Source organism: Mycteria americana, chromosome 4, assembly GCF_035582795.1.
Source record: "Mycteria americana isolate JAX WOST 10 ecotype Jacksonville Zoo and Gardens chromosome 4, USCA_MyAme_1.0, whole genome shotgun sequence".
In the NCBI taxonomy this organism is placed as follows: domain Eukaryota; kingdom Metazoa; phylum Chordata; class Aves; order Ciconiiformes; family Ciconiidae; genus Mycteria; species Mycteria americana.
The window spans coordinates 19,668,148-19,685,909 of record NC_134368.1 but is presented as its reverse complement, the minus strand read 5'-3'; the positions used below and the strand labels follow the sequence as shown (position 1 = coordinate 19,685,909).

The 17,762-nt window shown below is 34.6% G+C and overlaps 1 protein-coding gene across 3 annotated transcripts in view; it reads right to left on the bottom strand.

The window, feature by feature from the left end:
* SLIT2 (slit guidance ligand 2) overlaps window positions 1–17,762 on the bottom strand; it is a 268,841-nt gene that overhangs the window by 31,203 nt on the left and 219,876 nt on the right. For all 3 annotated transcript variants that reach the window (XM_075499841.1, XM_075499842.1, XM_075499843.1), the window contains 7 exons: window positions 16,210–16,281; window positions 15,914–15,985; window positions 14,533–14,604; window positions 11,858–12,021; window positions 6,668–6,792; window positions 6,437–6,534; window positions 4,876–5,015 (listed from right to left, as the gene is read on the bottom strand). In XM_075499841.1, the coding sequence (XP_075355956.1) occupies window positions 4,876–5,015; window positions 6,437–6,534; window positions 6,668–6,792; window positions 11,858–12,021; window positions 14,533–14,604; window positions 15,914–15,985; window positions 16,210–16,281 (743 nt within the window). The remainder of the gene's footprint in view (window positions 1–4,875; window positions 5,016–6,436; window positions 6,535–6,667; window positions 6,793–11,857; window positions 12,022–14,532; window positions 14,605–15,913; window positions 15,986–16,209; window positions 16,282–17,762) is intronic.

Below are 17,762 nucleotides of genomic sequence, written 5' to 3'. Positions count from 1 at the left end.
ATATATTTATCAAATTAATGGCAAATACACTACGATTCATTCGCTTTTAAAACTAAATATGTAACTTCATAAATATGTAATCATGATTATGTTAGCTCTCAGATTGTATAGATGATCAGATTGTGCAGAAGATGGTTTATCTCTGTTAGTGAGAGAGTTGTTAGGCAGAAACTTAAAAAAAATTAAAAATCAGGAATACCCAAAGTTAGTGTCGTAAATCCTTCCACTATTACCTTTCTTGTACCACAGCCTCAGCCTAATGTGGTCATTTCAGATTCTACTGATATTTACAGCAAAAAAAGGCCGCAGAAACAATGAGCAAGAAGATTGCCATTTTATACTCCAGCATATTTTCTAGTACCATAATCTAACAGAGAAATTAAAGCAAAACAGTGCTATAAAACAGAGAATACATTAGAACGGAACCAAGGTATGTCTTTAAGGTGATGAGAATAAAGATCACCATGTAAACTTCTTTGTAAGTCCTATCAGTGGCTGCACAAATTTTTAATACATCTGAAAAAAAGACAATGAAGGTAGTATTAAAGTACTCCTGCACAGTAATCTGCATCTTCAACGACATTCTTCTGACACGTATTCACAGCAAGAGCCAAGTGCCTAATTTGAGAATTTGCAGTGAGCTTTCTAAATTATATCTATATACAATTTATTTGATCATTTGTAAGAACTGAAATCCATGCACCTTTAAGGAAAGGAAAGTGAGAAACCAAAGTAAGTGAAAATAGGCTTAAAAGACAACTGACCTTTTTCCACTTCATTCAGATTAGCAGCTTGCAGTGACAAAGACAGAAGAGACAAGAGACTTTTTACATTGTAATACAACAGCATAGCACATTAAGCTAATGCACAACTATAGCGGCAGAGAGGTTGATATAGCAAAATGAAGCAAGCTTCAGAGTCTCACCTACAGCAGAGCAAAACAAACAGAAAAGGTAAGAAGTACATGCCACTGGTGGCATAAGAAAGGTTTTACTTCTGGATCAATTAGATCTGTGATCTAATGACTGATGATAATGAGCAAGTGAAATGATCATCTGTAATCTATAGAATGTACATAAAATGACCTGAAGTTTACTAGACTGAGGTTAAAATAAAGGAGATGATAATGTTAAGAGAATAGCAAGGTTAAAGAGTGCAGGACATAGTGAGGTATTTTAAATGCTTTATTTTTCAAGGTTTCATCAGACACTCTGAGTGTCCGCTGATTCCATTTGCTTACTGTTGTTTCAGAGTTACAGTCTGTCATCTTAAGAAAGCTCATACTACAGTGCAAATACCATCCTTTGTCTTTCCACCTTTAACTGTGGAAGTAATTGTAAAACTTAACTGAGGCAGAGAAAAATGGATTCCCGATTCTTAAGCAACAAAATAATAAGCTTTTAAAATTGTTTTTCAATCAACACTGCGTACTTGAGAAGTGTCCATTTTCAAGGGATTGTTAGAAAAGTCAAAAAGTGACTGGTTTTGCACTGCAACGTTCTTTACAACTTTTTTCGCAGTTTTTGTATGTATTTTCAGAGTTAATTTGAGATTCTAACAAGCCTTCCACATGAAAATAAAACTTTAAAGCAGAATGATTTACATTTCATACCAGCAGGTTTCAGCTGCCTTCTTCCTTATACTGTGCTACTGGAATGTAAAGCATATTTGCAGATAACCATTCACCCAGAATGGGCTGGTGCACTTCCACGTTCAGTACATATATGCTGTGACATCTTGAACACAGACAATCTGAAGTATTGCCAACAGAATTAAAAGAGAACAGGACAAGCCTACAGTGGTATTTTCCTGGTATGTATACCGTCCCAGTCTCCAGCAACTTTCAGCTCAGGGACTTTCTGAGCTCGAGGTAAGTACCTTTGAATTTAAAAATCTTTTTACCTACTGAATATATAGCCTGTTTTCCTGATTGTTAACCTACTTTTGCCCCGCTAGCACATGAATTCATTGTGTTTTCATAAAAAAACACATTAGCAATATGCATATCTAATTTTAACCTGTTAGAACAGATACCAAAATCCAAATGTTTACAAAGTTCCTCATTAAAATCACTGTATCCATACTGGACAGGGATTCTGTTACTTATCTTTCAAATCGGGCTATAGGCCAGAGGAAAAAAAAAAAAATCCTATAAATAATTTGGTACCTCATACATGCCTGAGGTAACTGTAAGATTACTTTATATTCTGAACACTACCATTTCTAGATCCTGATGTGTCCAGACTACTGTCAGTCTAATTCTCAACACTGAAGGTTATTTAATTATTAGGCAAGATCAAGGATGAAGGACGTGAAGAGCCCTCGACTAGCTCAATGTTTTATATTTTCTCTTTACCATTAATCTCAAAAATGACTTAGGATCTCACACATTGTGTCCTATCCTCAGATGCTTTGTAAGATAGATAGTATATTGTAAAATTCTGTACTGTATCCTGTGGAAAGAAAAACCTGAACTTTTGCTATAATTTTTGCCCAACTTATCTATAAAATGAGTTGAGGCTCTGGTGTTGTATGTTTCAAAAAATACATATGTCTTTGTTTTTGGTAAGGTGTTGAAAAAAATCTGATGAGATAGTGTAAATTCTCAACATTTTTTAAAAAACAGAACAGCTAAACTTACTGATTACAAGTAGATTGTTTTGATTTATTTTAGAGCTGGTGAGAAGATTCTCACCTACCCACATGACCTACTGACTTCAGTAGCGATTATGAGTAGGCATTGCATCTGTAAAAGCAAGTATCTTCTTCTGAAAGAATTACAGTTAGCAACCAAAAACATTTGCTATGTAAACTCATAGTATTTTCCTTTTAGAATTATGCACAATTATGAATCAAATTTAAAAATACACTTTCTTGTATTCTGACTGAAGCACAACTGCAATACAAACATAAAAAATGTTACCAATATTTATGCTCTCCTTTTTGCTCTAACCATATAGATGTATACAGAAATGCTACAATCGCTGTTTCAATTGTAAATGTAAAATGTACATTTCATTTACAATACTACAGAAATGCAAGAGGTACACTTAATCAAAGTTTTAGGCTAGCACATATAAACAAGCCTTTGTATCCACTCCATGGATATTTAATACAAAACAGTCCTTCCCGTGGCGTACTGTGAATACAGCAAGCTATTGACTTGAGCAGTTGAATGCATCTAGAAAATGAAGACATGAATGACACAGGTAAAAACACCTGCAAAGCTGCAGAGGAGGAATGCATGTGCAAATGAATTCTCTAGTAGCTAATAGATAAATGAAACCTCTCAGCATGAAGCCACTGAACAGGAATACTGGACTGATGTGACTTTGGTCTGCTTTCTTCCAGCCTACACAGTAGAATATCTGATCACATTTTTAAAGGAGATAGCAAGTGATCCCAGGGGAGCTGAAGCTTGACTCACATACAGCCAAAATATAGTTATAGGCGAAATAGAAAACACCGGTCTCTACTTACTGATGCTATTACCTATTATTTGTTTCTAAGGCTTGAATTGTCAATTGCTCTTAGGTATTAAGGTATCAGTACTTGGCAAACCAGTATTTTGTCTAAGCAGAAGATTATGTCTGTTATTCCAGATGTGGACCATCCGCTTATTATTAAATACCTTATTCTAGCTACTTATACTTTTAACCAGTATTGCTGTAGGTATTGTAGCTTATGCTGTATGGGGAAGTTTCTACCAAACATTTAGGCAACATAAGTACTGGATGAATACATATATTAGATTATGAAGTTGTATTTCTTATACCTGTGTTCTATCATCTTCACTCACTGTGGGTTTCCAAGATTTAAGTATTGACTTCAAATTTGAATACTCTAAAACATTTGAGCAATCCAATAGGTTGTAGAACTAATGATGGAAAATACCTTGGATTAAAAAGGAGTTAGCTATGTTTTCAATAAATTAAATTAATTCAGGAGTTCACCTCTCCTCCCAGTTTTCCAGAGCTCAAATTTAGTGCTCCTTGAGGACAAATTTAGTGCTCCTTGAGGACAATGAGTGAAAAACTCATTGGACAGAGGCAATAGGATTGATCAAAGTAAAGACACACTGAGTAGAGTTAATTCACGAGTTACGGTGGATTTTACATTTCTTTTTTATGCATTTCAAATTATGGTTTTGTGAATTTAAGCTCTGTGTTCTCCTAGTGGTCAACGAGCTGACAGAAATCAGATCTGTCTAGTTAGAAAAACTATAAAACAGATCAATGTAAACAACAAATCCTACTTCTTGTTCTCCAGTGTTGCTGTTATAACTACTCTCCGTTCCCACAGAGATGATGACAGCAAGCAAGAGACCCTCTGTCTCAAAGAGAGGGGAACGCTTTGGCCTGGCTGCCAACTGATAGAAACAAATAATTAGACACTCTCTAATGATTATTTTTTTTTTCCTGCTAGAACAGAAAGCATCACACTCTGCATTAATGTTTCTAACAGAGGGCAGGACAGCATCCAGGGGTGCCAAATTCAGTTCCCTACCAGCACAGACTGACCCTTTTCTGCCCTGTTAGTAACATGAGGTATACAGGATAAAAGCAGAATATTTTTCAGATTTCTACAGCTACAAGAGGTTCCTCATTGAGGTGTCTGGGTTAGGTAAACAGTAGGGAGGGACACATTTTGAATGATCTTTTAAATACCAAAATGCTGTAATTTCAAAACTAACAAAGGAATTCATGAGTGGGCATTAAGTCTATGTTTGACTACAAACCATATAGTAAAGAAATATGGAGGGAAACCTGGCTTTAAGTCAATTGTAGAGTAACTACTAATCCACCTACAAACTGAAAGATATTACTGTCCTGCTAGGAATTCTTGAATTACCTGTACTTTCTCTTATACTCCTACCTGTATATTCAGGTGGACAAAGGCAAGTATAGTTATTAATTCCATCCACGCAAGTAGAATTATTCTCACAATCATTGTCTTCACAGTCATCAACATTTACTTCACAGTTTTCACCTTCAAATCCATCTGCACAAGTGCACCTGTAATACAGAAAACAAAACTAACCACATGGACATTTTAGCTGGGGAGGCCAGACAAGAAGTTCTGTAATTAATAGGTACAATAATTCATAATCACTATCCCATAAAGCAACATGGTTCACATAACGTAAAACACCATATAATAAACATTTATTTTTCATATTTTAAATTACAGAAAAAAGGCTTCTGAATTTGCGCCTTAATGTTTAGTTTAAGGAGCTTCTTAAATTAAATCACTGAACATTCCTTTTGAAAAGCGTGCTACCTTTATATTATAAGATTAGATTCTATTTCTTATGGAAAGTGATTTTTTTTTTCAGTTAAACACATGGAAAAGACTGTGGAATCAGGGATTAGTATGTAATAGTAGTATTCCACTATCATTCAGTTAAATGCACCAATATAACGCTCTGTTGAACGTTCCATGCACAATACATGCATTAATATATAAAAACAAAGCCTGTATAAACTCTTCAAAGCAGTAATTTGTTTTTGCTTTTACATATGTTTATACAAAATAAATACATCAAAATAGATAGTAAAAGTAAAAGATCACTCAAACATGACTACACATACATTTTCATGTAATATGCAGTATGTATAATTTCTGTGGCTTTGATTATAAGATTGCTTTGATTTTCAAAATAGGTAGTGTTTAAATAAATAAATGAAAAAGGTCAAATTCTGAGACATGACTGTGTCACTTTAAATTCTAGAGGCATAGTATTAAGATGTATACACTTAATTTTTAATAGAAAACTATTTAATCTTTGGGCAGAATTTGGATTAAAAAATAAGAATAATGTCATAATGAATTGCAGGATAATGAATTGTATCTTTTTGAAGTGTCATTTCTAACAAGCTTGAGGTGTAGATTATTAAATGACTAATAATTTCACATAAGAATGCTAAAGAACTTTATTTCATAATTCATGAAGTACATCTGGAGTAATTGTACTGTGTGATTAAATAACTCAAGATTAAAAATGCTCACAGCATGTTTATCTGCTGGCATAGTGAGTTTCAAATGAATCATTAATTTTCCGTTTCACTGGGATTTACATTTTATCATTTACATGCTGTCTGTTGAAGTAATACACACGACAACAGATGAATTGTGAGATTTTTTCAGCAGGGATCTAGCTAGCTATTAATTAGCATAATGGAGTCAATACTATGTTGTCTTGACCTGATATGCCTTAACTAATCACAATCATTTGTTACTGTTTTTAACAGTTTCAAAGCTTTAGAAGCTTTCCAAGGACGACAACATGTTCTGAAAACTTCAGAAGCACTGAAAATCTGCCTTTGTGGTGCACTTACCAGAAAACACAGAGAACCCAAAGATTAACACCAAAATTATTTCAGCATATAAAACTCAGTAGTTTTCCATCCTGTTGTTACAATTAAAAACAACCTACCAGAAACCATCTTTTTCTCCTTCTTTCAAATGACAAGTTCCGCCATGGTGGCACGGGTTACTAATGCAAGCATGAATGGGAATATCACAGTCTTGACCCTATGCAGGGAACAACAATTGTAATTTAAGAAGAAAATACAGACACTAGTGGAAAGGAGCCAAATAAAATGTAAAGGTTGTTAAGGAGAAGCTTACATTGCAGTAAGCTTTTTGCTCTTCATTCAGTACCTACCTTGAAACCATATGGGCAAGTACATCTATAGAAGTCAACTGGATCATTGTTGCAGGTTCCATCATTTTTACATGGATTTGATAAACAGGGGTTACACTTAGCAAGAATATTAACATCCATGGGCCCTTAAAAATACAAATTCGATAGTCAGAAACAAACAACTATTAATTTATATTTGACAGAATATATCTGCCACGTTGCCTTAAATTTTAAAATGAAATTTATATATTAGACTTTGTGGTGTTTCTAGATGTACAGAATGCTGGACTGTCCTTAATTCTTTTGACACGACTAAATACATTTGGTGTTGGATTTTTGGTTTAATTATCACTTTTTTTTTAAAAAGAAGCTGACCCCAAAGCAATTCCCATGTCCCCCTTCTCTGAAATCTGTACAGTTCTGATGCATGATAATTACCTTCCCTTTGTATTAACAAAATGAAGAATACAATTTCAGCTTTAGTCTATTTAGCGGTTAAAAATTGCCTATGAGAAAAAGGACTATCACAGTTTGCAATCCCGCCATTGATGGTGTTACTGAGACCACTATTGTTAATGTATTTTTGTTTTAATTTATTTTTTATCTGCAGGATCACAGAGATGGCAAAATGAACCTGTAAAATTACCTGTAAATTGGTTGAACATTTGTGAGCTGTAATGTAAATTGCATTGTCCAAGCTATCTCACCATAAATAGCTCTATCTTGCACCTTGCTCCCTTATGGAGTCAGCCACAGTTCTGTGCATTACTGTATTAGTTGAGCCCACAAATAATGCAAACTGTACCATGAATCTGTGTGCAAATGAAGGCTGCAATCCATGCTTGCAGTCTAGTTTTTATATTAATGATTATAACAACAGAATTCAGAAATGAATATTGATAAAATCTTAAGTTTCAGAAGCCAGACTTAGAGCTTTGGCCTACATAAATCTTATCCCTATTATATAAATATTTTTTAGAGATTTATTTATTTTTCTGTTGTTTCACAATTTTAATACAGCCTTTTCATGGTGAATTTTCAAGTTAGGAACCATCAATTTTTAAATTTTTTTTTTGGTCAAACAACCAAAATAATCACTGGTTATTTGTTAAATATTAGAAATCACCTGTGTATAAATAATTATTCATTTTCATACACTTTGTGATAGACAAAAGATTGATTACTGTGAGAGAAAACAGGGGTAACTTGGCCAAATGCCTATCAAGAGAATGAACATACATTCTCTACTATCTCCAGCTCTGATGACATTACTGCCTCCAGCTTGATTTCAGATTTCACCTATGAAAAAACCCTTTAGTAATCCACAGGTGATTTGTACATTTTAAGGAATAACCAGTTATTTCTTCTAACTAGACACAATCCCCAAACTCCTGAGACCTACTGGTGGAACTGCCTGATTGCTTCATAACAGGTTTTACTCAAAATGAGCCAGACTGCAAAGTTTTCCGAGCTAACAGGGCACTTTTACTGAGACATGGGTTTTGATTTTTTTTTTTTAAACTTAGATTTCTTAATCCTTCTGTGTCACAGCTTGCAAGCAAATCCAAAGAGATGAACACAGTAATCTGTGATAAGAAAAGACACAATCTATATGGATCATTGACTATTCTTGTCTTCATTACCTTATTTTGAAAAAGAAATCTATACCTGATTCAAGTTTCTGTTAGACCAGCAAACAGCAGAGGTAGAAGAGTTGAAACAAACACCATAGAATTAACATCTAGAAAGTCCTGCCTGTGTACTCTAGACTATTGCTGATTATTGCTAGAGTACATTAAGAGGTTCTGTGAAAAAAATAAGGCACATACTAAAAAAAAAAAAAAAAAAAATTAACGCTGTGGTGTAGCCTTGAAGTCTATGCTTCCTTGCCTCAGCTGTTTATTCTGAACATCATATCTTTTTTTCTACTTCTTATGCAATAAAATGCTAATTATTTGGCATGAATTAAAAAACATTCAGTAACTAAGGTTATTTTCCTAAGTGGATTAGCAATCTAAATTTCACTTCTGAAACAGAGCCAGAAAATGGGAACATAAGTCTTAACAAGATAGTAAACAACACTGTAGCTGATTTTGTGCTGTGTTTATTTCAAACTATTATATATGCAGTATCCAATAAAAATTAACATTTTGATTTATCATTCTTCAGTTCTAAGATCAAAAAATGGAAATGTTTCAGATATTTTTACTGAAGTCTAATGGAAAGTGAGTTCTGGAACCTATTTTCATTTGCACTATACCATTCCTTTCCTCTGTTTGCATGTGTAAAAAGGCTTGTATATGAAAAAGAACTGGCTTCATAACCTATTGTTTAGTTTTTCACATTGTAGACATATATATTCTTGAATAAGCCCTAACTGGAAAAAAATCCTTAAAATAAAAGAAAAATAAGCAGTGCTCTTTTAAAAACAGTAAAAAACTAACCGTATTTTATTGACAAACACACACACGTAGCTATCTAATATTTTTGAAGAAAAACAAGACACTAACCCTCTCAAAATTAGCTTCTAGAGAAACCTGTTGCAAGAAAAACTTTAAGCTCTGAGTTTTTATGAGTCAGGAACTCCTATTCTCTCTTGCATATGGCCTCAAAATCAGTATCTACACTGAGTCACTTATACTAAAACTGCTAATGAAATCACTGATTTTAGTACAATGCAGTGGAAACAATCATTTCAGTTAGATAATTTACAGACCTCAAACCCAGGCTTTTAAAGTAACAAAACTGTTCACACAATATGTTAAATGATATATCATGAAGAGTCAGCTGTAAATTCATCAAAGGGGAAAACAAACAGTAAACATGCATGTCTTAGGAAAGAAGTCTTCTTGAGTTACACAAAAGGAAGGTCAGAAGGTCCGTTCTCAATCAGATCACCCATTCCAGATCTACTTATAACCTTACCTGGTATCAGAAAACCACAAGGCCCTGGAATCTCTAGAAGCAGGGCATGGATGGTAAAGGGGTAAAAGTAAAAGATTGAGAATCTGTTAGAGGCCATATAAGAAAGAAAAAAAACACCCATAAACCTAGAAAACCAACTGAAAGAAGAAAATACTAAGGGATGATTCCTGGAGTAAAAGAATTCATAAAATTAGAGTAAGGTACAGTGATTTTATGGAGCTTTACAACTGAGATGAGACTTCATTTTAAAATGCTCATTTTCACTGGGAACTATTCATTATTTAAGTCAAATTCAAGCACCCATTTCACTTTCAATTGAATCCAGAGATACTGATAAGAGGGAATTACACACTACTCTTTTCCTGTAAATATATACACAACAGCAGACCATGAACAGATATATCCGAAAACAGTCCTCTCACTCATAGCCTAAAATTTTGGTTCTAATAGGAATATAGTATCTTCCTAATTTCTATTCAGCAGTTCATTTTTAAGCAAAAGATAAAATTACTTATCTTTGAGTTACAGACACATAATGTCTTACAGAGCCATCATGTCATTGAAAAGCTGCTGATTTGCAATCTGTAATTATGAGCATCTTCATAGGAGAGTGGCAGAAAAAATATTTTCTCTCAAAGGTATCCATAATACCAGATCACCATTCTTGGAAGTGAAACAAATACAGTTCTTACACTGCATAATAAAATAAAGGATGTTTTCTGATGGCAAGAGGGAACAAGACATACTTTCTGGATTGTCTGACAGAAACATAACAATGACTGTAGGTAGGGGTGATACAGTTTTTAAAAGTGACAGAGCTGGACCAGTCCTTCATGTCCCTGCAAATATTCTTTCACTTACTACCTACAAGAGTGTGTAGTAAGAGCACATGTGCAACGATATTCAGTGGATGCTTGTAGAGAAAATGATCAGATTGGCCAGCAAATGTCCTATCTAAAATCAGACTAAGGGACGTTGCAACGGATGAGTGTCATGTGCAATGTACACTGGCATGACCTCAGAGATGTACTGTTGAAAAATTGCAAGAAAGATTTGGAGGGAGAGACAATTCACTGGCATCACATGCAACAAAATGGGTTCCAGTGGTTTTTGTTGACAAAAAATGTTTTTTGACAAAAAGCCTAAGGAGAGCAGACTAAATAGGATGAACATGCAGTAAAAAACAACTTTGGATAAGACAAACTCCAACAAAGTCCCATCGTTTTTTTAAGGACAAAATTACGAAGGGATTAAGCTCACCTGTGAAGATACAATAACAGATGAATACGTCAAAATAGCTTGATGATTACCTAGACTGTGAGAATAAGTTACTTCTACAAGACTTAAGATCATGTTTATCTGATGCCTCAGAAATAACTATAAGCTTAGTAATGGCTTACAAGTATAAGCCATAAATTTTGTTGTTTTTTTTTTTTCAATTGGGGATTTCAGTGTTTCTAAATCAGGACCATGAAAAATGAAGCTACAGCAAAAGTCTTCTGTGCTTTCAAAATATTTAAGAAGGGAGAAATGGATGGAATAGAGGAAGATTAAACAGTAAAACAAACCAAGTTCTCTCTCACATATGAGTAAAAAAGGTACTTTTCTAACAAAAAAATAGTAAGGTTCAGAAAAAGAACCTAGGAATTGACAGACAATAATGTAAGTTGTCATATAAATGCCAGCAATATTGGTACCAACATGGAGATAAATACTCTTGGTCCAAACTCTGAGAAACCTCCCCGTACAACAACATTTTAGAATGAGACCTCTATAGAGGTAATCACATCCCTTTATCTACTCTTTTATGCTCTCTTCTGAAATATCAGTGAAAACATTCTGGACATATTGATGCAATTACATGCCACTGAGATAATGCAGACTGCAAGGATTATGGATGTATTTACAGATTTTACTGTAAACAGTCTGAAAGAAAAGGACATTCTTTGGCTAAGGGAAGTGTAGCTGTTTAAATTGTAGTCCATGACTGAGACAGTACCAAGTTACCTATGTACATCCATGTACTGAGGAATACTGTACTGCAAGTCCAAAGACTTTTTTCCATCTACTGTTTGAAAAGAAATAAGCATTGAAGTCTTTAAAATAAATACAGTTCCTGAATGGAACCAATGGCTACATCCCTCAGTATGAGGAGGAATGATGTGAAGGCTGAGTGAAGATGCTACAATAAATGTATTTAGAGCACACAGGACTCTTACACTTCACAGCTCAACTATTCGTAAAAATTCAAAACTGACACTTCAAAAAGAAAAAAAACAACAGTACCTTGGCAAGTAAATTTTTTAGAAGGAGTTGTGAGAAGAAGTTTATCTGCCATTTCTCCAGGACCAGCACAACGTGCAATACCAGGTTCTTTGTATTCTGATTTTACCCAGTCAGATAGCCACTGCATGTTACAATCACAATAAAGAGGATTTGCTCCAATAGCCCTATGGAAAACAGACAAACAAAAAGCGAATAAAGTTTTAAATGAGTGCTTTTAAAAAGAGAACCCAGAAAACAGGTTGGCAAAAAAACCTTCAAACCACAAACCTGCCCTCCCTCCACCAAATTGACCCTAAGAGCATGAAGTGTCTGGATTTGGGTCCTAAATCAGGAAGTGACAGTTTTAGCAGTAAACTTGGTCCAGAAACTCAGCTATTCTTAGTTGCATTATGTGTGAACTTTGGAGAGCTAATACTAACTAGCTCTGTGTCACCATTGGTATGTAATGGCCAAGATCACCTGCATCAGCAGAATGAAACTGATATTGGGAAATTAAGTTAGCAAGAACAAAGTATTTCTTCTGAAGCAGCCAAGGAAACCTCACAGAGTTCCACCCTGATATTTTTCCTTTTCAGTTTATGACTCCCAGGCTGGTACCAACCATCTGTTTCTAAGCTTCCAAATTTGATTTAATTATTTCCTCTTTGGAGTGCTCCCACTGAACTGACAGCTATGTGCAGAATTCTGTAAGAGGTCCTTGCTGCATAAGTAAATCAAACTACGTTATCCTAGCTTTGTGGTAGTTACATAAGAATTGCCCTGTTATGAAAGCAAATCCATTTCTTTAAATAAAGCTGGGGTTTTTTTAATTAAAAACAATTTAGCTAGAGATTTTCAGAATTAATTTCTGTAAAGGCTTTTTAAGTGTCTATTTTTCTCTGCTAGAAACTATAAATACCCTTAAAACTCTGAGAACAATGATATGTTGTGTAATTCATTTGGAGGATAGAAGCATTGTGCTATTCTATAAAGATGTACTCACATTCCTTTTAAGAAATACAATAATCATAGAACTTTCAACAGATAATCTTGCCATGTGCACACACTATCAAATGGCAGTATTAGAACATCCTCCTTCTCCAGATGTTTCAGTACTTTTTTTCAGATTGTTCCACAACTTGGGATTAGTGGGTCTTCTAGAGATACAAGAAAATCTTTGGCAAGCAAAGGCGGTAGAAACTACCACTGCTGAAACACTCTTTTCTGCCACACTGAGGAGGAAGCCCTCTCTTAATTATTGCTACGTACTTCCAGCTGAACACAAGAAATTATATATACTTGTTCAGTCAGGCTTAAGTCAGTAACAAATATCAGACCTAGTGATAGGGAACTTCCCATGCATGGAGAAATACCTAGAATTAGTCCACTCCATATTTGCAGGAGTGAATGTCAGCCTGAACTGAGATAACACAATTGCTCTGCTAAAATCAGATCGTTAGCAAGGATAACTAGTAGCCATTAAGAAAAAACAGCAGCAACAACAATCAAATCTATGTAAGTTTTACTGATATTTCATGCAGATAAGCTAGTTAATAGTAGCATTTGAATGCATTATCAATGACTTAAAGCTTAATCAGTATCATCAAATTTCTGAGAAATAGCAAATGAAATGTAGGTGTCCCATACTGAACTAGAAGCAGATAAGTTTTTGACAATGGCAGTTGTTCAGAAACATAAAAACCAGATATATCTAAAGGCACTAGTCAATTTACTCCTCAATTGCAAGCAAAGTTTTAATAACTATCCATAAACACAACGAGGTTTAGATAGGTAACTTGTTCTAATCTAGGTTCCCATTGAATTAAAACCAGGAAAAGTATTGCCTCAAATGATGTTCTGAAATCAGATGCCATGTATTTAATGTCAACTTAACAGACATTGACACAGAATCATAGACTAATTTAGGGGACTCCAGAGGTCACGTAGTCTCACCTCCTGCACAAAGCAGGGCTCACTTCAAAGTCAGAGCAGAGTTGCTCATGGGTTTCAGGGCTCTGAAAATCTCCAGGGATGGAGATTCTTCTGCTTCTTGGGCAACCTGTTCCAAAGCTGAACCACCCTCACAGTGAAGAATATTTCATTACGTTCAGTCAAACTTCCCTTGTTGCAGTTGGTGACTGTTGACTCTTATTCTTCACTGTGCACCTCTCAGAAAAATCTGTCTCCATCATTGCTATAATGACCTTAGAAGCTTAAAGACTATTAGGTCCCTCCTTGGCATCTCCTCCAGGCTAAATAAGCCCAGTTCCTTTAGCCTCTCCTCACAGCTCATACGATCCAGCCACCTCCCCACCTTGCTTGCCCCTGTCCTGGATTTGCTCTGGTTCGTACACATCTGCTTTGTACTGGAGAAACTGAACACATATTCCAGATGTGGTCTCAGGAGGGCCAAGCAGAAAGGAGTGACCACTATCCTCAATCACCTGGATGCTCCCTTTCTAATTCAGCCCAGAGTGTCTTTCATTGCCGTAAGGACACATGGCAGACATGTTCAATTTCCTGCCCACCAGGAGGCCCAGGATTTTTCTGCTGAAATGCTAGCTCTCTGGCCAGTCCCCAGCCTGTACTGATGCATGAGCGTGTTCCAGAACAGGCCTTTGCATTTTGTCTTTGTTCAACTATATGAAATTCACTAAACATAACATAAAAAATAGAGTTATCATCTGAATACTCACAGATGTGATAATGCTGAAAGATCATTAAAAGCTCCTTCAGGAACAACAGAAATATCATTTCCATGTAAAGACCTTAAAAAGAAAATGAACAGAATAATATATATGCATAAAAATCAGCAGGTTAACTTTGCAAATTTCATCTTTGGTAAACAGTTTTCAGCTTTTCACATTTTTCTCCTTCCAGTTCCTCAGTGTTTCCAGCTTTTTTTTTTTTTTTTTTAAGCTCTAACTGGCAGCCTACTCGTCACTTGATTTTTTTCATCCTGAATTTTCATAAGAAATGTTAATAATATGCTTCTTTTTAAATTGAAAGAATAAAGGTCGGTAAAAGTAGGCATTCCCATTAATTATGTTCATATGTTTTTTTCACTCTTCATGGATTCATAGAAAATACAGGCATTGACTGTTCATTAATGTAAGTATTAAGGTTATTGCCCTAATTTGATAGTAAAGATAAAGAACTAAAGACCTTATTAAGCATCAATACCAGGACTAGTGTTATCTCTCCTGTAGCAAACCTGCACAATACCTCTCCTTTTCTATAAATTCATTCAGTTACATGTGTATCTAACACATATAGAATTATGGTTCTTGAAATTATCCATATTTATATAAAATAATTGATGTTATGTGAGCACATGTAAATAATGCCATGTTTGAGACATTTAATCCAACTAAGCTATTAAATGGTTATACACTACCCAAATGGAGGCAAAAATTACATGTTCTGCTGGGGACTTTTGAGAAAGAATTTTTGTAGTTTTGTGGTTATTTTTTTTTCTTAATGACAAACTGAAGCTGTAAACTAGACTGACTGTTCTTTATTTTCCTTTGTCCTCTTTTGTGCCCTTTCAACCATGTTTTTCCTAGTGGTAAAATGGAAAGTTTTCTTGGAACCTAAAAGTAATTTCATTGATTTTTCAATAGTAAACCATGATGTAAAGGTTTTGGAAATACTCCCATAATAAATGAAACAACAAAGAAAGGAATTTATTGTTGGAATAAAAATATTCAAAATTCAGCTACAAAACCCCCTCATATATACTGAGGAATTTATGCAGATGGCATTTTTGTTAGACTTTAATGCTTATACCAAGGAAGAACATAACACAAAAAAGAAATACAGCCAAGATTAAAAAGCAGAAAAGAAAAAAGTGTATGCCTATATATACAATGTTGTCCAGGGTCATATAACTTCTTGTGCAGCATTTTGAGAGTATACTTCCCCAGAATGAAGCCACTTAGATTTTTAAGGCTATGTAATTATCACTTCTCAAATACTTGATAGGTTTAAAAATCTAGTAACTTCCTACAGATTTGCTATCTGTTGTACACAAATAAAAATACTGGAAAATAGCAATGGTTAAAAAGTAATACTTACAACAACCTAAGTGATTTCAACCCATCAAAAGTCCGTGCAGGGATACACCTCAGGCGGTTGTAACTAAGAATTCTGAAAATGTATAAAATACTGTCAGCAAGTATACCAGCCATTCAGTAAACAATACAAAGCATGACTGAAACTAGCTTTTGCACACATAGCTAGTTAGGAAACAAGTTATTTTACAGCCTCCACAACAAGCAAGCTTTAATATCAAGTAAATGCTCTTTCTTTCCAAGATAAAAAAAACCCACTGTAATGCGTCCAAAGAGTCACTGTTACGTGTATAAACTTACAAGGTGAGCAGCTGAGTCATGTTGCTGAAGCTCTGATTAGAAAGAGTGCTGATTCTGTTGTTACTTAAATCTCTATAAAAAATAAATTCAGAAATTCAGACCTTAAAATGACTGCCCCAGTCCTGAAACACTGTAAGTTAAACTGACAGACACATTATTTTTATTAGTAGAAGTAGTTTCATCATTGGTATCAATATTTAAAGCAGCACATATTTTTATTTTCACATGCCATATACAAGCCCAGCAAGTGTTTAGCTTGATCAATGAAAAGCATTTTCATTTCAACACAGATGAAAAAGCAGCGCAAAGCATTCTTATACAACAGCAATGTCCATCATGCTACTGAGTTAATAATGCAATCCTACATGAATCCAAGTATAGAAATTAAAGTGATGTTTTAAAGTGGAAATCATTCTAGTCATGTCCCTGTAATAACACCTGAGTAAATATAATCTAATACTCTACTTAACACTTATAAGCTGAAGACATCAAAGCCCAGAGCTATTTTTATAAAGAACACTATCTAAGATTTATAAAGAAAGCCTTAACATCTTTCTTGTTGTTCAATATTCTAATGAATAAAATCTTGAGCATAAGTATGATGGAAGCTGGAGTAGTATGCTGGTAGCTTCAAAGATAGAAGCTTCAAAGAAGCTTTGAAGAAGTTGTATTAAATGTGAATACTGCTTGTTCTTTATTCTCATATTGTGCTTTAGTTTTCATTTTATGTTGACTATTTCACTATTGTTTACTGTATTTTGTGGTGAAATACAGCATTTGGTTCTGAGGGGACCTTAATATTTTCACTTAATAGTACTGTTGAATAGCTATGCAATCTACATATTTCTCCCCTTGAAATTTCATGAAAGCATGTAAGACAATTGACTCATAATAATAAACATATTAGGCAAGTATAACAGAGAAGTCTATTCAAAAGACAAAGAAAAAGTTAGAAATAAACAATTTTCCTTGTTAATCTGGAACTCAGGAGACTCGTATGCAATTCCTTGTTTGGCCACAGAAGAACTATGCATATTGTTTTCGTTTTCCAAACACAGCTGATGAACATTCTCAACTTTGTAACAGCAGTATGTGGATACATCCAGAACAGATTACAATAATGTGCCCCAGAGGTCTGATGAATAGAGACTGTTAATACTCATCTTATTTGCACTTTATTTACCGTTAATCTATAATTTATTGTACTACATTTGTCTGCTAAATTGTTTGTGTGTATTTACTGATTAGGAGGTAAAGTTATATGATTTCTGGCTGTGTTTGTCAAAAATAGACCATGAGTACCTAACCTCTGTGATGGAAGCCTTGTCACTATGACTCTAATTAACCTCATGTCTAGACATATATCCAGTCTCCACTGATCCTGTTACTGCACACAGTCCAATCGATACGCTTGCTTCTTGTACTGAGGTTCCAAAATATGTGTTTTCTGTGTGCTGTACTTCCCTAAACAATCCACAAAGACTTCCTATAGGTTCCATGCTGTATACATTTGAGAATATTGCAAGGGTTTTTTCCTGATGTTATTTGCAAAA